Source organism: Neoarius graeffei, chromosome 5, assembly GCF_027579695.1.
Source record: "Neoarius graeffei isolate fNeoGra1 chromosome 5, fNeoGra1.pri, whole genome shotgun sequence".
Classification (NCBI taxonomy): Eukaryota; Metazoa; Chordata; class Actinopteri; order Siluriformes; family Ariidae; genus Neoarius; species Neoarius graeffei.
Genome location: NC_083573.1, coordinates 61,951,143 through 61,972,121, shown reverse-complemented (window position 1 = coordinate 61,972,121; position 20,979 = coordinate 61,951,143). Strand labels below are relative to the sequence as shown.

General features: G+C 38.8%; 1 protein-coding gene across 1 annotated transcript; it reads right to left on the bottom strand.

Annotated features, from left to right (window-relative positions):
- Positions 1–5,350: 5,350 nt before the first annotated feature.
- Positions 5,351–19,403, bottom strand: csf3r (colony stimulating factor 3 receptor). Its single transcript, XM_060922178.1, has 17 exons — positions 19,294–19,403; positions 17,296–17,378; positions 16,916–16,991; positions 16,041–16,331; positions 14,513–14,645; positions 14,220–14,395; positions 13,869–14,029; positions 13,436–13,580; positions 11,808–11,887; positions 9,892–10,102; positions 9,584–9,769; positions 9,387–9,485; positions 9,031–9,177; positions 8,804–8,944; positions 8,630–8,723; positions 8,462–8,543; positions 5,351–7,706 (listed from the first exon to the last, which is right to left on the bottom strand). The coding sequence occupies exons 2-17, from the start codon at positions 17,296–17,298 to the stop codon at positions 7,224–7,226; spliced, it is 2,508 nt and encodes an 835-aa protein (XP_060778161.1). The 5' UTR covers positions 17,299–17,378; positions 19,294–19,403; the 3' UTR covers positions 5,351–7,223.
- Positions 19,404–20,979: the final 1,576 nt, after the last annotated feature.

Below are 20,979 nucleotides of genomic sequence, written 5' to 3'. Positions count from 1 at the left end.
CCTCTTTCTGTTGGGGAATCCCTCGCGGATTTCCCATTGGAACAATCGCGAGACGAGACTCTGCGACACGCGTTTGACCAAGTGAGAGTAATCGATGGTCAAACGCTCCAGCCGAACGCCACCCCATCCTTCCCCTATTTTTCCATTTTGAAGGATAGATTATACCGAGTGACGCAGGACACTCAGACGAAAGAGCGAGTCACACAGTTATTAATTCCAAAGAGCTGCCGGGAATTGGTATTTCAGGCGGCTCACTTTAATCCCATGGCTGGACACCTCGGGCAGGATAAGACACTAGCCCGGATAATGGCCTGATTCTATTGGCCGGGGATTCGCGGCGACGTCCGTAAGTGGTGTACGGCGTGCCGCGAATGCCAGTTAGTAAATCCAGCGGCCATTCCAAAAGTGCCCTTGCGCCCCCTACCATTAATCGAGACCCCGTTCGAAAGAATTGGGATGGATCTCGTCGGGCCATTAGATTGGTCAACACGAGGGTACCACTTTATATTGGTTCTGGTGGACTATGCAACGCGATACCTGGAAGCGGTGCCTCTTCGCAATATCTCAGCACGTAGTATTGCAGAGGCCCTCTTCCATGTCATCTCCCGGGTTGGAATCCCGAAAGAGATTCTGACTGACCAAGGCACCTCGTTTATGTCACAAACACTGAGCGAACTGTATAGGCTACTGGGTATTAAGCCGATCCGCACCAGCGTTTATCACCCACAAACAGACGGTTTAGTTGAACGGTTCAATCGCACCCTCAAGAGTATAATCAAAAAATTCGTAAGTGAGGACGCACGTAACTGGGATAAATGGCTCGAACCCCTGTTATATGCAGTGCGAGAGGTCCCCCAAGCCTCCACGGGGTTCTCCCCATTTGAATTATTATATGGGCGTAAGCCACGCAGCATCTTAGATGTACTGTGGGAAAATTGGGAGGAGGGACCTTCACAGAGTAAAAACGAAATTCAGTACGTTATGGACCTGCGCGCAAAACTCCACATGCTCACCCACCTAACTCAGGAGAATTTGTGGCAGGCCCAGGAACGGCAAGCCCGCCTGTACAACAAGGGCACGCGCCTTAGAGAGTTCACTCCGGGAGATAAGGTACTCATCCTGTTGCCCACGTCGAGCTCCAAATTAATCGCCAAGTGGCAAGGACCCTTTGAGGTCACACGGCGAGTCGGGGACGTCGACTATGAGGTAAGGCGAACGGACAGAGAGGGGGCACTACAGATCTGCCACCTCAATCTTCTTAAACTCTGGAATGAGGAGGTCCCCGTGGCGTTGGTGTCGGTAGTTCTGGAGAAGGCGGAGCTGGGGCCGGAGGTTCAAAAAGAGACATTGGCATCACGTACCTCTCCGGTCCCCTGTGGAGACCACCTCTCCCCGACCCAACTCACGGAGGTCGCCCAGTTGCAGGCCGAGTTTTCAGATGTGTTCTCGCCCCTGCCCGGTCGCACTAACCTCATAGAACACCACATAGAGACGCCCCCGGGGGTGGTAGTGCGTAGCCGCCCTTACAGGCTACCCGAACACAAAAAAAAGGTGGTTCGGGAAGAACTTCAGGCCATGCTCGAAATGGGCATCGTCGAGGAGTCCCACAGTGACTGGAGCAGCCCAGTGGTCTTGGTACCTAAGGCCGACGGGTCGGTCTGGTTCTGTGTGGACTATAGAAAAGTCAACGCGGTGTCTAAATTCGACGCCTACCCAATGCCTCGTATTGATGAGCTGCTCGATCGACTAGGCACGGCTCGCTTTTACTCGACACTGGATTTGACGAAGGGATATTGGCAGATCCCCTTGACTCTATTATCCCGGGAGAAAACGGCCTTTTCCACACCGTTCGGCTTGCACCAATTCATCACACTTCCGTTTGGGCTGTTTGGGGCACCCGCTACGTTTCAGCGGCTGATGGACAGGGTCCTCCGGCCCCACGCCACCTATGCGGCCGCTTACCTGGACGATATTATCATTTATAGTAATGACTGGCAGCGGCACCTGCAACACCTGAGGGCCGTCCTTAGGTCGCTGAGGCGGGCGGGTCTCACAGCCAACCCGAAGAAGTGTGCAATTGGGCGGGTGGAAGTACGGTATCTGGGCTTCCACTTGGGCAACGGGCAGGTGCGTCCCCAAATTAATAAGACAGCAGCGATTGTGGCCTGCCCGAGGCCCAAGACCAAAAAGGGGGTGAGACAGTTCCTGGGGCTGGCTGGCTACTATCGTAGGTTTATACCTAATTATTCGGACGTCACCAGCCCGCTGACTGACCTCACTAAAAAGGGGGCGCCAGATCCGGTCCAGTGGACGGAGCAATGCCAGCGGGCTTTCTCTGAGGTAAAGGCTGCACTGTGTGGGGGGCCGCTTTTACACTCCCCTGACTTCTCTCTCCCTTTTTTGTTACAGACGGATGCGTCGGACAGAGGGCTGGGGGCCGTTTTGTCCCAGCAGGTGGAGGGGGAGGATCGCCCCGTCCTGTACATCAGTCGAAAGCTGTCGGTGCGTGAGGGGCGCTACAGCACGATTGAGAAGGAATGCCTAGCGATCAAGTGGGCGATCCTTGCCCTCCGTTACTACCTGCTGGGGTGCCCTTTCACCCTCTGTTCGGACCACACGCCCCTCCAGTGGCTCCACCGCATGAAGGATGCCAATGCGCGGATCACCCGTTGGTATCTGGCACTCCAACCCTTCAACTTCAAGGTGGTCCACAGGCCGGGGGCGCAGATGGTCGTGGCGGACTTCCTCTCCCGTCAAGGGGTGGGGGGGGGAGTCGGCTGCGGGCCGGATGGGCGCCCGGCCTGAGTCGGGCGGTGGGGGTATGTGGCAGCGGGGGCGTGGTCAAGCGCCGGTCTGTGACAGGAGGGCGGAGCCAGGGAAGGTGAGTGGCAGAATCGCTTCACCTGACGGTAATTAACCTGTGTTTTGTGTGTTTTCCCAGTAACCGCTCCCTATTTAAGGAGGCAGAGGGAGAGCAGAGGGGAGCGCATCCCGGGACAAGAACCCAGAGAGTGTGTGTGTGTGTTACGCCGCATGCTAGGAATCGGCGATTTAAAACTGAAAAGTTGGGAAATAAAAAAGCCTTTTCTGCATCTAAAGCGTTGTCCTGCCGTCCTCTGTGCTCCACCCACACTTCGTAAGCGCTACACTCATTTATGAGAGAGTTGTCAATTTTTTTCCCCACACAAAATATGTCACACAGTATCACCATCATTTCCACCACAGCAATGTAATTTCCTGCCAAAAAGTCTGTGTGGGAGATTGTTCAGGTGGTTGCTATGCAAATGGTCAGTGACAACAGAGCACATGTTTGATATGGGGAAGATGTACATTTTTATGTCCAACTCTTGAAGAAAAACAAGGTAAATGTTGCTTAAACAGGTAATTTTTTTATTGTATGTCATTCCCAAATGTGTTGTGCCTTCATGGAAATTTGTAAGAGAGTAGATTTAAGTTAAATAAGTGTATTTTGCATGCAGCATATACTAGCTATCAAATCATACCTTAACATGTCAAGGTACCTTGCAGTTGTTCACAAAAATACTGTAAAAATGTCATTTCCGCCAAAGTCATTTCCATCACCCTTCCATCTGTGATGTAAATGGCATCTATGCTGATAGGGTACAAGTAATATGGATTGTAAAAATAGATATGTGTTATACTATTTTGATATATTCATTAAAATGTGTGCATGCACACACACACACACACACACACACACACACACACACATACACATGCAGCTACACAATAAGTAATGGGCCAGACTACAGTGCTTGGAATGCTTCAGTCCAAAGATGTACAAGAATTTCAAATCATCTTCTGCATAATGGAAGACTGGGGTATTCATCCTAGATTTATAACCAAATCCATTGCTCTCATATCTCACACACACACACACACACACACACACACACACACACACACACACACACATATATTATGCACACTGTGCATTACAATCACAAGGTATATTTCTACTAGGTGTTGTTAAAGTTCTATACAATAATTCATACATAACTGTTCATCTATGGGATCTATTATGATTTTTAAAATATATATGAAACTCGGGTGGCATGGTGATATATTCAGAATATACCTTTTTCAGATAGGCTAAATGCAGGTAAATACAAACATTAAGAGGAGTTGTGGATGTGTTACTGGCCTGCTAAACTTATTTATTTGTTTGTTTGTTTACCTTTTTATGAACTTACAATATTGTACCTTCAAAGCAAAGTAAAAAAAAAACCTTGTCTAATGCGCCACTAACAGTAAACCGTTCAGTTTACCATTCAGTGCAACAATACACCATTCAATGTTTGCTCTTAGTGCTTCTTTTTTTTTTTTAAAGCTATTTGGACCATTTAAATCAAAATCTCATCCACTATATGTCATCAAGAGCAAAAGGTAGAGAATTTATTCAGTTTGAATAGAACCACCCAGATAAACAAACAAACAAACATAAAAGCCTTTATGGCAATTTATCTTTCTTACCCGAATTGGTTGATCACAAGTTCTACTCGCGGTCGGGTCATACCAAAGACCATCATAAAAATGGTACCTACTACCATCTGGCAAGGCACGCTACGATACAGATGCGAGTGGGGAAGTCAAACTCTTGCGGTTACCAGAGGACTAGCCCCCCACTGTAACCCTAGCTGTATAGGCGAGAGGCCGAGGGCTATCAAAAAGGAGATTGGTGTCGCACCCATATGCCTCAAAGAGCTGGTTAGTACTGGGACAGGAGACTGCCTGGGAAGACCAGCTTTTGGCATGAGAGGGACTTGGACTTAACTTGAATTGGTTGTTCATAGCATATGTGTTACTGTTCTGTACACCATTATACTGATTGACTACAAAAACAAGCAACTTATTTTTCAACTCACTGGGTATGAGAAATATTGATAATTTCTCAAATGAAAACATCTCAAAAACTTATCAAAAGCTACACAATTATGTATGCTGCATAAATACTTGCTCTATAAAAGTTTCCTACATTGATTTGAAATGAGCAAAAATACAGCACTATTTGTATTTCACAACTGCACCTTTTTATAACAGTTATGTGAAATGCAGACATTAATTTGACTGTGAATGTCCTTAATTTCCAAACATCTGGGAATAAGGAAATCCACCCAAAATTAAGTATTTTATTCTTCACCACTGAAATCTTCATGTCCAGAAATGGACAAGGACTGGTACACCTATAGGGGTCATATGAGTGAGATGGTAGGCTGGTCAAGGGACTGATATACTTGAAAAATAGACAACTTGTGGTTTATTTTTCAGTTTACTGAGTATGAGAAATATTGATTACTCAAAAGAATCAATAGGCTATTTCAAACTGTTTTCCAAGTCTAGAGCAAGATAAGTTTAACCAGTCTGAACTCAACTCAACTTTATTTATCTAGCCTTTGTACTAGATAAGTCTCACAAGGTAGTTTTACATAATATGAATCAGTAGAAGCCGTGGACCAGTTAACATCTGCCTGCAGGCCCCATTTGGCCTTTGGACATCCACTGACTTACAGTATCTGAATCTCAAATATTGATTCCCCACTCCCCCATGACCATTTTTACTCTAATTGACAAAAAACAGATATGCATCCTAAGAATTTAATAAACAGGAAGTATTATGTCACACTTACATATTAGAGTGATAAACCATTTATGCTAACAGGAAGTATTAGTCTTAGCATTAATTCTAAGAAAATGAATATCATGAGTAAAACAAAAACAAAAACAAACAAAACAATGACTCCAATATCTTTTACACATTCATCTGGCTTAACAGAAAAAAAAACAACAACATACAGTAATTGTATATCATTAGCACAACAATGGATATTTATTCCATAATAGCAGATGAAATCAGAAATAGACTGAAATCAGAAAAGGCCCTAGTACAGAGCCTTGATTAGCACCATATGTTAACTTTATACAAAATATAAAGTTGTAGAAAATAGTTAAAAAAATTATTTACATTGAGTAACTGATAATCAATCACATACACTACATTTTTCAAACCTATGTCACATAATATCATGGTCCATTGTTGTCTGGCTGTGGTGGTGTCTCAGTGGTTAAGACTTTGGGAAACTGTTTGATTTATGATTTCAAATTCTGGTTCATCCACGCTGCCACTGTTGGGTCCTTCAGCAAAGCCCTTAACCCCTAAGTGCATAATTTGTATCCTGTCTCAATTGTAAGTTGCTTTGAAGAAAGCGCATCAGCCAAAGGAGTAAAAGCAAGTGTACTGTACTGAGTCAAAGACTACAATAAGACCTAGAAGGACAAGCAGGTAAATATTTTCAGAGCCAACTGTTCACAGCTGTCGCAGCTGGAAAAAAGTGTTGTTACTTGTAGTTCTTTGAGATAGAACATATAAAACCACATTTATAAGACACTATAATGCATTCTGTGAATAGTTATTTCTTTCACAAATTATAATTTTTTCAATGTCAAGTATTAAAAATATTAAGAAAAATGTGCAGTATTATTTTACATCCTATCACATTGTCTCCTACATGTTGCCATTCTACCTCACTATCCATTTGGCACCACTGACTGTCAAGATTGGCTGAATTTGATATTTTAGTGGAGTCTTAGAATATAAAGTGTGACAAAACAATGCTGCACAAAAAAAAGGAGGCACAGAGTACCCACAAACTCAATCAAGTATAATGCCTAAATCATGAAATGCCTAGTTTAAATTATGCTTCCATTTCTCAGCATGCCACAGTGGGAAGACTAATTTATTCTTCAGTCAAAATTAATTTGGATTATTAAATCATTAAATCACATTTTATAGGTCAGTACATGGACAGATTGAATGACTTAGCCAATCATGTTAGTCATGTACAAAAGTGACAATATTTTAATGGTGATAGAGATAGTCTTTTGCTGCAATTTGGCTACCTAACCAAATCTTACTTAGCACTTTACTCATGTATCTATTACTAACAGACATTACCATGTGAATAATATGGTGGTGAATGTTAATAGTTTTTCTTTTACACCCTACTGGTTCCCTCATATTATTAAGTGCTAAGGAATAGGACCACAATGTCACAGACTGCTGCAATATATGACTATGTATGTCTCTGTTACAAAAAGATTACAACATAGTCATTGTATTCCACCTTAGCTCCAAACTGAGGAAAAATGTAACCAGTTTCATAACCACACCATTTTCTGGCTGTGTATGAATGTACAGATTGCATTTAAGTCTTACTGTTCGCTTCCAAAGACCTGAGCATAGGAAAATCCACCCAAAGTGAAGCTTTTTCTTCTTCAGCACCTAATATCTTATGAAATGTTGAAAAGTGGTCCACATCAGGAAGATTGACCTGGGTGGTCATTTTTTCATATGGACGAGGACTAGAAGGTTCTTCCTCCCCCAGTAGGGGTTGTGTGGACTCTGAGCGCAAGTAAACTGGTGGAGGCACAGGCTGGTGTCGATATGGCCCAGCAAAGACAACTGTAGCATAAGGCACAGACTCATTCTGTTGCTCTGAGTCAAAGGATTCAGAATCATGGGATGCATCATCATGGCCTGCATCAACACTTTTGCCATTATATGGCCAATTGCTGTTCTTGACGTTCTCGTCTCCTTTTGACAACTCTTTCTCAGGCAGACTCAGAAGACTAACATGAGAGAGATACACCAGCACAGGGTCCTTGTCCTCTTTGAAGCGTGGCATGCACTTTGGAGGAAAAAAAAGTCACAAATCATTGTCTACATTACAGATATATTGAATAACATTAATGTATTTAACTGTACGATGAATAAGGAATAAAATACAAATGTAGTGTTATAGGAAAATAATCAACACGAGGGACATGTAATCCGTTTACTGAACCCCAAAGGTGGATTATTCCTCTTAGACCATAACATTTGCCAATTATTACAATTTTAAAATTATTAATGAATGACACACAATTCTTTTTAACCATTTATAGTTACATTTCATGCTATGGAATGTGCGCAAGACAAATTAGTTCCTGTACTCTGTTCTGAAGACTTCACTGTGGTAGAAACCTTCTCGATTGTTACAAAACACTAATACCAGAGACTCCTTCTATAAATTTGAAACAAACTGCTGTAGTATAAGAGGATTAAACCCTTGGGACATATTGTCATAAGAAAATACTTTACCTATAAGATTACACTCTGTAATGTTTTATTCCTTACATAACAGTTATAAATATACAAATGTAGAGCAATTTTTGAAAATACTACATTAGTATCTAAGAATATGAGAACAGGCAAAAAAATACAGATAATCTTGGCATAGTTCATCATAAGAACATGCAATGAAATTACTTGAGATATATGATTTAAGTAGTTTTGTATTTTTTTGCATTAGACCTACACCATTTACACCAAGAAAATGAATTTGTAATAGAATAAAGTTGCTTCTTCATGCTATGTTGCATTGCAAAAACAAACTGGACATACTTCCAGAGAATCAGCTATTGTCCACTTTTTAATATTGCTGTTGGCGGGGTCTGGAATCACTGGCCACACATACTTCTTCATCCTTTAAAGAACAAACAGTGGAGTACTCTGAAGTAGTTCTTCCAATTAAACAACAAATTAAGCAATATGCTTTTTATGGAGACTCACCATTTTTGTTTGATAAAACAGGTAAACACACCAAAGAAGAAAAGTGCTAATCCAACACATGCTGGAATGACAATCAGAACTATCTCAAAGGCATCTGAAAAGAATACAAAAGCAAAACATGAATTTATGGACAGCCTTGTTATTATTCTATAATCTGTAATCTGTAATCATTACCAATAGATGCAGTTTTCACTGTGACAATGGACCCATTCACACTGCCACCATGTGTGCTAGTCATGAGGAAGAGTTTGTAGTTGGTTAAAGGATAGAGATCTTTAAGCACTACTTGTCTGTTTGTCCTTTCAGTGTCTATAACTGCATGAGAAGGACAAATGAGAATTAACGGAATAAGCATTTTTATTAAGCAAAATGCAATTGCATAGCGATTTTATATAGCCTACCTCCTGTATTGTTTTTCTCATCACTGTAGAAAATCCTATAGCCAGTAATGATTCCATTCCTCTGGGGCAATGGGATTTCATTCCAGAAAAGTTCAACAAAAGAAGGCATGATCTTTCCAATCTCCAATTCTGGAGATATGGAGGGGGCTGTGATCAGGAAGAACAGCCATTATTAGAGCAGATCATTGTTTATTATTATTATTATTATTATTATTATTATTATTATTATTAGTAGTAGTAGTAGTAGTAGTAGCAGCAGCAGCAAATAGACTAATGTTTGGCATGAACTCATGGAAAGACCACTAGAGGGAAGTCTAGTATCATTGTCAAGATGACGTTTTCAGGTGAAAATTAACCTTTTTGTTTTGTGTATGCCACAGTGCTGGAGGGCTGACCAACACCACATTCATACTTTGGATACACTGAAATTTCATAAGGCATGTAAGGTTCAAGACCTAATTTGGAAACAAAGATACAGTTCATTTTAACATTTATAAACATTCACTGATATTTAGAGAAAACACCAAGATGATGATTTGAATTTTCACTGTACTTGATATTAAAAAGCTGGTCTGATTTCTGTCCACAATATCAAAAGAGACATGATCTAGAGTCATTCCCCATGGTTTCCACTCCACCACATAAGCTCTAATCACTGATGTATCTGGGCTTTTCCATTTGGCCAGCAATGAATCTTCAGATTGTGGATATATTATCAGAAAACGGACAGGAGCCATTCCTGAAAATCATACAAAATCAACACTGATACACTTGAAATGCTTGGCTATACAAAATGGCTTTCATCATTATAATATGAATGCTAGCTTCACAAAGAGCTCTGTGTCTGAATGGTGTCACTACCTGTTCGTATGCACACTCGCATTTCACTAGGGGGGGATTTCCCTACTTCATTCATGGCAGTTAGGACGACCTTCCTGACCTTTGCATTCATCTGGAAAGAACAGTGTTGCTGATCTGTGACACATACAGTTTCTTCCTTCTTTGTGAATTCTCCCATTAGTGATACGGTGTAAAGCACATTCATGCTGTTGGCACGGAACTGGAAAGATGGCTGAGAGAGCAAAGTGTGACGTGAACGCAGAGAATAGCCAAAGAGTAATGACATTAAATAGTTCAACCATACAAGGTTGTTTCTACAGTTTAGCAATACCATAATCACACCACTGATATAGGAGTCAATATCACTGCAGCTACTAAAAGCCTATAGAGGATGTGCAGTCACGTGACCCGCACGTGTGTACTCCGCCATATTGGACGGCATCAGTATTGTTTACCTTGCGTGAGCGTAATGGATCCAGGGAGTAATCCCCAAGAAAATTCGGAAAATACCCCATCTACATCATGCGATAACTTGTCTAAGTTTGTTCAGCATCTTGAAGGTGACGTGAGACAGCATTACATGGAAAAGTGTTCCAGGTTGGGGATTGCAGATCCGTACAACTTGCCGCAATCTTTGTTCAGGGAAATTCGGAGCTGCGGTGCCGGCGATTTGCCCGATCTGGCCTACCACGACATTTACAATTTTCTTGTTAATCGTGACTCGTGTTACACTGGCAAAGCCCTCAAAGCTTACAAGAGCCTAGAAGCTTATAAATATTTTGTTGTGGGATGGGTATCCCAACTATACCTCTGGAAGGTTCCGAAGAAGAATGTCTACTTGATAACCTCACGGGTAAGTGGCATTAAGACGTTTATCATAAAGAGACTATGCAGGACGTTTTATCGTAAGAATGTTCGAAATCTAAACTCAGTTCCAGATATGAGAAGAAAACAGTAAATCAGAAAGCTGCGCACCTTTGCGCAGCTTCCGCAAAAACGTGCGCAGCTTTCTGATTTACTGTTTTCTTCTCATACTTCCTATGTTTCATGGACTGTAACAGCATTTGCTTATTTAGTAATTTTAATACAGAATTTACTCTGATGAAATTATTCAGACACTCCAACGCCCCCCCTAAAAAAAAAAAAATCGGATCTGCACGATTCAGCCGTGAAAAAGGCGCATCCGCCAAAAGGCGCACCGTTTGCATCCCTATTTAAACTCATAGGTTACCCGACTTTAACCGGCTAATGAGGCTCGGTGGTCGGTCAAGATTTTTTTAAGTTTTCGCCATCCCTACTATGGATTGGCCTTTCAAAGGCATATATGAGCCAAAAAGATAAAACATTGTCATAGACTAGGCCAGGGTAGTAGGGCTAGGCATAGCCATTTTAAACGTTAGAGATCAAGCGGACTGACGGCCACAAACACTGTTCTGTCTAGTTTCTAAGTATGCAGTTATCATTCAATCCGAAAATCAACTTAGCAGATGTACTAGGAGTATTGAATTAGAAGATTACACCTACCTGATATGAAGTGTTCACTACAAATTCGGCTGGTAGAACTGGGGTACCAGTTTTCTCTTCGCACAGCGGACACCCATTTTGCGCGTCTCTCCTCGTCTGCGGGGAATCTATAAAATGACAGGCCCTCCTTTTGGCCCTGTCTATTGGTACAACCAAATGCTGAACAAGATATAACCATTCTCGAAAGATCTACTCCCACACACTTGATAATTAGAACGGGTTTGTCTAAGTTCTATGCGCGGCCATGCCGTCCAAGATGGCAGATAAACAAATATCACGTGACCTCGTGATGTCACGTGCACACTCTCTATAAGCAACTGATAGTTGCTAAAAATCGATGAGTACAGAAAGATCTCATCTCTATTAACCAATCTCTCACAGCTTGTGAGGTGTTGTATTTGTTGAGTTCTCACCTTCCAGAAGAGGTCTACTGTCTGACTCCTGCTTTCTGTCTTCTGTGGCTTCAGCCATGTGTGTAGCCGACCAGTGGGAGCTGAAAGAGACCACATTAGGTCTTTTAGTTGCACTGGTGATTAAATAAAGCTTTTAGAGACACTATTACATAGGTTGTTCTCATCACTTCATAGACTGCACTCTACATAATTTACAGTAAGAAAGATATGTGCGAATTTGATAAGCCCAAAGAGGGACATTTATGAATATATAAGTCATAAGCAATTTCTGAAGAGACAATATGACTACCTTTCATTTGTAGAGTTTAAACAGAACCTGGATCTACACTTGTGCTCAAAAAACATGTCAATTTTTTCTATTGAATATTTTCACTGAAAATCATAAATGCTTGAATATATGAGGTCAAAATCACCTGTTTGAAATTCAGGTATTAAAAATTCCAATTAAAAAAATCACAAGACAGGAATTTCAGGCTGCAGAATAATAGCATTGCATCCAAAATTACATGTTGTGTTTATAGCACTAGGCTGGAAAAAAAAGTTTCCACCTTGATCACATTCAAAATCTATAAATAGCTAATTACATTCATTAACATTTGTTTGAAAAATATATTCATAAGGATTACACCAAGTAGGTGCCAGCTAGGTAAAATTAAACAACACATTTTTGTATAACTTTAAATCAGCCAAGAATAAATGTAAAATAATCCTGAGATTAATTTAAACTTAAATTTCTTGCTTTTCTCATTTACTTGCATATGAACCAAGGGAAACAGTGATCTTACTTTTATTGCTCCTTGGCATGTTTAAGTTGTTTGCTTAGCAATAGGTGAATGGGACAAATTTCACTGTCAGTGGATTTACAGGATTTTATTTCCAGTAATTCATTTCCATTAGTTCATTTGTCATAAAAATACAAACCTAAAAAAAAAGTTTTCTTGCTTGTTGCATTTACAGAAAGAAAAACATTTTTCAGAAGCCACTACTACGTACTTCAGTGCACCCTTTGCACTTTCCTTTGACTTAAAGAAATGTGTTAAATTAAGGCTCCCAAGATGTTTTCCATGAATGTAAACACTTTTCAACAATGTGAATGTAATTGCTGAATTTTCTGCTTAAAACTATTCTACATGTTATTTATTCTATTTGAGTTTTCAAGATCTGATAGTAAATGTGGACCCAAGATTAGCAGTGAATATTTTCAATGGCAGATTATTATTTTTTTTGGCCTTTCAAGCACCATGAATTTAGGTCCAGGTTCTGGTAAAGCTGACTGAACTGTATATTCATTAATCTGTAATGTTCTGTTCATGTTCTTAATGCAAGTCGATGCTAGGAAAAGCCACTGCATCAAGAACATAACTATATTTCTAAATAGAATGAAGATATGATGAATAAACTGTAAGGATTAGACCCAGGCTAGACAATTTAAATTATACCCAGCTATCACAATAACTTTGCACTTTCTGGTCTGAATTCAGACTAAAATTTCACAAAGTCCACACATCTGAAATAAGTGTCAAGCTAATTACATTAGCACATGCTATGGACAGGTAGCTGTATAATTTGTCATTTACAGGATGTTAAAAACAAATTAAGCAACACAGGTAAAATTGAATTGCATATACCTTTCATGGGTGTAGTAGCCACTGTAGCATTACTCCACTCGCTCCATGGGTTGCTGCTCTGATACCTTACCCTCATCTGTAATTCGTAGCTCATGCCATGAAGCAGACCACACACCTTACATTTGCGATCAGGTTTATGAATCAACTGTTGAAAAGAATTAAATGAACACATCAGGCAAAAATGCAGAAAAAACATTTTATTCTAATTAAAATCTTAAGAAAAGAGGTGATTTCAAGTTTTCCACTTAATTATATTTCCCAGTGTTTTTTTTTCTTTTTTTCATATGGGTTTCTAGAATACTGCTGAGCACCCATTTTGTGATATTTTCATGGTGCTGGAGGGGATTCTTGTGTGGAATCAGTGTAGAGGTATTTAAAAATAGTCAAAACAATATGGAAACAGTTACAAAGAATTAGTGCAAAGATACATTACCTGCTCTTTTTGGAAAATCTTGCTATTCACAGGTTTAAATCTGATCTCTATATACAAGGCCTTTTTTATCCAATTCTGAGTATGTGAGAGACTCCATTTGTATTCAAGGCATCCAAATGTTTGTGTTCCAATTCCTTGAATTACTGGAGCATCCAGCTTAGCTATAAAGGGTACACATGACATAGAAAGTTCTTGACTATGTTTACAACTGATGAAACCACATGAAACAGTTAATGCTAGGCTAAACATTCTGATTTATTGCACAAAGAAGTCCCTTTGTGACCTCTTTAACCTGTTGTCCTGTGCCCCTTTTCTGTTCCTTTGTATAGTGTACAGAAGTCCATTTCTAACCTGTTTTCATAGGATCCACCACTAGGAGGTTAGATGTAGCCTGGCCAAGGGCATTCATTGCTACCACATAAACTTGCATTTCATGAAACAAAATGAAGCCGCCACGTGGAACATTGTAGAAATGCTCCTCAGGTGGTGGAACATAGGTGAACCTTTGTAATGGACTCGATGTATCTCTAAATAAAACAAACATAGGTCATCAATCATTGCTACTGTTAAAAAAATCTCAATATGAGTTATATTATGATCAGTGGCAGTGTTAGTAATAAAAATTGGGTACTTCATACAGATACCTGATTTCTGTGTACAGAGTGTAGTTTGTTGGAATGACTGAAGTTTTTTGACCAGGTTCCCATGTACACAGCAGAGTAGCAGGTTCATTAAGCTTTAATAGGCAAGTCAGGTTCTGTGGGACAGGTGGAGGATCTTTAAAAATAAACAGGATTATTAACAGGGATTATAATGAGGGACATCTTCATGAAATTGCACTATATAATAAAAAAGTGCATAATAAAACGAATCTGAAACTTCTTTGCCACAATTTCCCTTAGCAGCTTCTTATTAAGTTACATGGATAGCAGAACAGTAATAAGCATTTCCAAAAATGTTGATATTCATGAAATGGGCAACATAAATAAAGTAATATTTTAAATGAACACTGTATCAACATTCTGTTCTCAATTTAAAATGTTTAACTCAGTGCAGGTCACATGAGTAAATAGGGGAGAGCTGGCACAATTGTAACACAATGTAACTGTAACATCTTGCTTTCTCTAAATGCACACATTTAACTGCAGCTTCTTAATGGGCAGATGCATCACTTCTCTGTGTCTATCTGAAAAAAAATCTTGCTGGAAATATTTGTGCCATATAGATCCCCCCCCCCCCCCCCCCCCGAAAATATTAGAAATATTTTTCTAATATTATTTTCCTTGAATGTTCAAAAACTGAAATCTGTGCAGTTACGTAAATTTATCTTTACACTAAATATTAGGATTGTTTTCACGGTTTATGCATGCAAAAAAGGTAAGAAAGCATGTGTGTGACCTAAAGTACAGTTGTGACACATCATAATTGTATAGCATCTTGCTTCAGGGATGTCTCAGATTGCAGTAAAAGGTGTCAGCACTGAGATGTAATTTTACGTCTCAATCTTTTAAGATGCTCACAGTAATAATGAATTGCAATCTATGCAGAGCACATAAAGCACATGTTATTCCTTAAAAATCATAGATTTATATCAATACCACTATAACCATATAGGCTACCATACCATAGTAATCAGGTTTACGATTGTATAATGAGAAAAGAAGGAAAACAAAGAATGTCTTTATGAGCCCTGCATTGTCACTCCATTTCATGCATCTTTAAAATGTGTGATTGTTCTGTTTGGGCTTGTCCACTTGTGTGTAATGGACATTCACTTATCTCTTGTAATTCAGTAATATTTTTCAAGCCACCCTCAAATCTATATCATATGGTAAATATATGTTGGTTTGTTGATTTTTTTTCTGATGTGCATGTAAATTTACAGTTCTTTCTGAGTGGTGGTAATTGACTCACGCAATGTTACAGTTGTAACACCTCCTTTTGGTTTCAGTGAAATTGGACAGTCCTCGCTGATGATATTAGTAAACTGGCACATGATAAAAGAAGAAAATATATGCATGATGTTATGTGGGAAGTGTGAAATATGTAATTTAAATCATCACTGAGTTATTTAGCTCAAACTAAAAAAGGTTACCATTGTACCATCTCTCCCCGATATAGTAATTATATATACATATAATATATAATTAGGCACAGAGTAAAAGTCCTTACATGCTGTTCTGATCTCCACGGCATCTACCACCTGGCAGTGATCAGATAAGCAGATACAACATTCCAGCACAGCTTGCATGTCAGTGAAGTTAGAGATGAGGATTTCATATACATTCTGACTGCGTTTACGACTGGGTATAAAGTTAGCATTTTTCTTCCACTTAATGAGAAAATCCTGGGTTTTTGTGAGTGAACACTCTTCTTTGATGTAACAGGAAGCGGTGACTGCTGAGCCAAAAGGAACCACTGTTGACGAACTGTTTACCTCAGCACATGGTGACGCTCTGATGTCTTTAGGGAATACCATATAAGAAAGACACATATGAAACTTTTCCACAAATCAATAGAAAGTATTAATATTGATGATTTAAAACATCCATACTAAATGTATACACAGATATGAAAGTAGATATCATGCTTTAACAATAGAGTTAGCTACTGTTCCCACCCTAAGTCTTGTGAAACACAGCATTGCAATCAATCTTCTCGACAACTGGCCTATTTCAAAATACATGATGAAATGCCACAAGACTGCTTGTAAAAGTATCTTTCATTTTACCAGCTGGATTACCGATAAATATACTAATCATTATGATTAAAACACAGTGACCAATATAGACATTCCCCCCTGACACACACACACACACACACACACACACACACACACACACACAAATAGAAATACGTATTACAAGAATGATTTTTTTTTTTTTATATCCCAAATCTCTGAATGTTTTTAATGATTTAATGAGTGGCTTTAATCATTTGAGAATAAATGTTCTTCATCTTACAGAGGCAGATAATATTTTTCAACAAAGCCCATGGATGACTAGCCTCAAATGTATGAAAAAGAAAAAAAACATCTGTTCTCTTACTTTTTGTGAACAAATACAGAATAGTCCAAAGCACAGTATGTACTGTGGGCCAATGTAGAGCCATGATGTAAAGAATCTGTAAGACAACCAAAATTAATTGCTCTGTCATTTACTATATTCTCCACATTACTGTCATTACTTCACTTCTAATATGTAAATTCTCCATAAAACTGATGCACCTGTCTGAATAGCAACCTGTCTGAAAACACATTATCACATAAAAAAAAAAGAAAAAGAAAAGTTGCTACTTAAACCTCAGCAAAATTGTTATTTTTCTTTGTTCCATAGCTGGAACACTGCTACTGAAATACAGAAGTTATTATGTGACTCCTAACTTAAAAACCTGACAAATGAACATGAATAAAAATGCACATACGCACCATAGATGGGGTTTCTCAGAACAGGATGAAAACATGTAAGTAAGATTCCTTTGTTACCATTTCTGTTACACAGGGTAATCTTTCTAAAAAAGGGAGAGAGAGAGAAAACACAAAATTAGACTAACTAGCTGATCATTCCTCTTTTTTTCTTCTGCGTGTTTTTTCTTCTATATCTCCTGTTTCATGGTGTAACGTTAGCTCTATCCTGAGTCACAGGGGCCAACTGGAGCAGGAAATGTCAACTTGTTGAGCAACATGCTCCGACCTGCTCTCATATACTGGTGCTTTTCTCGCTCCACCATCAGTCCTTTAGCCATACAACCCAATTAATCTGGGTGATATATCTTATTTTATGATAGAATAAAAAAGTGGAATAGTGGATGTGCTTGACTCTATTAAGCGGGGTATTGAATAATGGTAAAGAAGTCAACCACACATGATAAAGCAAGCTATAGTAATTTTATTTTATAATTTTTTTTAGTCCCCAGTAAGGTACAACTGGGGCACTCCAACTCACATAACCCCTGTTCGAGACAGAAAATGCTTCCTCCACTGGTTGTGTTTGTATGCATGTGTGAATGTTAGAAAGATGTGACTATTGAAGTTACACTCAATTCTTTTCTTATCACTGGTTCCCATAAAGGCCTTCACTTCTCAGCACTCGCCTTACAGAGAATTCACGAATTGCAGGGGCTAATTGCTTCTGGCTCCTAAATGTGCTTTTCAGCCGTCCGAGGAAAAAGCAGTTATTATATTTGTAGTTTTTTTTTTTATGACTGCCTGGCATCTTGCTCCAGCACAGTGATTTAATGTACTTCTGAACACAAATGAGACTGCCAATTTCTCATTTTCCATTAAAAAACGTTAATATTGCTTATGCTTTTTCCTGCTCTCAATTTGCCTCCATGCATTTATTAATAATGTGAATATGGCAAAACATAACAAATGGCTTACATATAGCTCTAATGTTTTAGCATCTTTGTTGCCACAAATTGCTTTGTTTGTTTCCATGACACATGTTTATAGAAATAACAAGTAATACAGTTAGAAAATAGAAGTTGTTTTGTAACTGGCTAGTGATTTTGAATAGTATGATTTTAGGTATTCTCTCTCTTTTTTTCCCCTTCTCAAACACAGTGGAAGTAATCTGTTATCTGTTACCCTTCTTTCTAGCCCAAATATCTTAAAATGCAGTATACTTGCTGAAGAAATAATTTTACAGGAAGCACTATCTTACATATTACATCTTACTCTCTTACATGAAGCATTACTTTTGTCATACATCTCTTTACTTTTCTTTGCTGTTTAGACAGTGGAAAAAAACCAGACTTCAACTATTTTGCAATCTAACGATGTCATTGTGCAACTGAAAAAAGAAAACAAAAAAGGAAAAGAACTGTCTGAAAAACTAAATCTCTTTCACATCCTCCTTAATAACTAAATTGCACAATCTATTTTATATATATTTTTATATATTCATAGATTTTACAAGCAAAGATTAAAAATGTATGGCCTAGCTTATAAATGTTTAGCAGTATATGTTAAAACATTTTGACAATGAATGAATATTAAAATAATGTAGTTCTCATGGATATTATGTATGGATATTATAGTTCTGATGAATGTTATGTAACAAAAAACTAGTTTTTCAAATCCAGTCACCAAAATTTGATATGAGAATATTGAGACAGCCACATATTAAAAAAGTTTTTAAAAAAGTATACATTAAAAAGTACTCCATGTTCTTAATGCATTGTAAAATGCCATCTGTGGTGTTTTGAAAAAAAATTATTAATGGCTACATTGATGTACATTACATATGTTACAATTCCTCATTTGAATTAAGCTAGAAGACCTAAAAATAACTCTTTTAAAGTTATATTATAAAGTTTTATATATTATAAAGTTTCTTTTTTCTTTTATCTTATTTTATTTATTTTCTTATAACTGGTTATAAATACATACAAATAAAAAATGCAATCACAAAATAACACTCACCACAAAGCAGCAGGGCCTTGGAGATTTTATAATCTCTAAGAGCATACAGATGATGTCAAAGTAATTTGATCACCCTTTGTAACCTCTATTTGTGTCAGGCTAGTATAACTCAATTGTCGCACATTTATCAAGCTGGATCACATGATTTCACAAAAAAAGGGGAACCAAGTTTCAGACTGAGTTTAAATGGTATTGCAGAGATTGAAAATATTTCATAATAACAGGGTGATAATGAGAGACAAACAGTGTATGTATATAAATAGAAAAGAGAGGGTGCTTTCTATTCCACCTTTATTGCTGACATTATGACCATTTTGAAGTCTGTTGTTTGTTTGATTTACCTAATTTTAGGATTGGGCTTCAGTTTTACTGATTATGGTGCCATTAATTATATTGTTGCCTAGCACTGTGCAACTATTTTTTTTATTTGCTGTTCATCAAAAAGAAATTCCTGAAATTCATTGTAGAGTGAACAGAACTACACAGATGACCAAACACAGATAACAATTACATAAAACATGTCACACTTTACACTTTGCCTTGGTTTATTTAAAAAAAGAGAGATGATTTAGATATTTAATGGGGGTGGCATGGAGGTGCAGTAGATAACACTGTCGCCTCAAAGCGAGACAGTTCTGGGTTTGAGTTTGCAAGAGGGTTCTTGTATGGAGTTTTCATGTTTTCCCTGTACCTACAGTGTCTTGCAAAAATATTCATCCCCTTTGGTGTTTGTCCTGTTTTGTTGCATTACAAGCTGGAATTAAAATGGATTTTTTGGGGGGGTTGGCACCATTTGATTTACACAACATGCCTACCGCTTTAAAGGTGAAATTGTTCTTTTATTGTGACACAAACAATAATTAAGATGAAAAAACAGAAATCTGGAGTGTGCATAGGTATTCAACCCCCCCCCCCCCCCCCAAAAAAAAAAAAAAAAAAGTCAATACTTTGTAGAGCCACCTTTTGCCACAATTACAGCTGCAAGTCTCTTGGGGTATGTCTCTATTAGCTTAGCACATCTAGCAAGTGGGTTTTTTGCCCATTCCTTAAGGCAAAACTGCTCCAACTCCTTCAAGTTAGATGGGTTGCGTTGGTGTACAGCAATCTTCAAGTTACGCAACAGATTCTCAATTGGATTGAGGTCTGAGCTTTGATTAGGCCATTCCAAGACATTTCAAAGTTTCCCTTTAAACCACTACAGTGTAGCTTTAACAGTATGTTTAGGGTCATTGTCCTGCTGGAACATGAACCTTCATCCCAGTCTCAAACCTCTGGCCGACTCAAACAGATTTTCCTCCAGAATTGCCCTGTATTTAGTGCCATTCATCTTTCTTTGAGTCCTAACCAGCTTTCCTGTCCCTGCAGATGAAAAATATCCCCACAGCATGATGCTGCCACCACCATGTTTCACTGTAGGAATGGTATTCTCAGGGTGTTGGGTTTGCTTTGTTGAATCTCTGATTAATGCCCTCCTTGCCTGGTTTGGGATATTTTTTATAACCCAACCCTGATCTATACTTCTTCACAACTTTGTTTCTGACCTGTTTGGAGTGCTCCTTGGTTTTCATGTTGCTTGCTTAGTACTATTGCAGAGTCAGGGTCCTTCCAGAACAGGTTGATTTATACAGACATCATGTGACAGATAACGTGACACTTTGATTGCACACAGGTGGATCTTAATCAAGT

Coding starts and splice junctions, on each gene's coding strand:
- csf3r (XM_060922178.1), bottom strand. Junction 13,581..13,868: donor AGATTTTCCAAAAAGAGCAG/GTAATGTATCTT, acceptor TCTTTTCAACAG/TTGATTCATAAACCTGATCG. Junction 11,888..13,435: donor GGCTACTACACCCATGAAAG/GTATATGCAATT, acceptor GGTCTCTTTCAG/CTCCCACTGGTCGGCTACAC.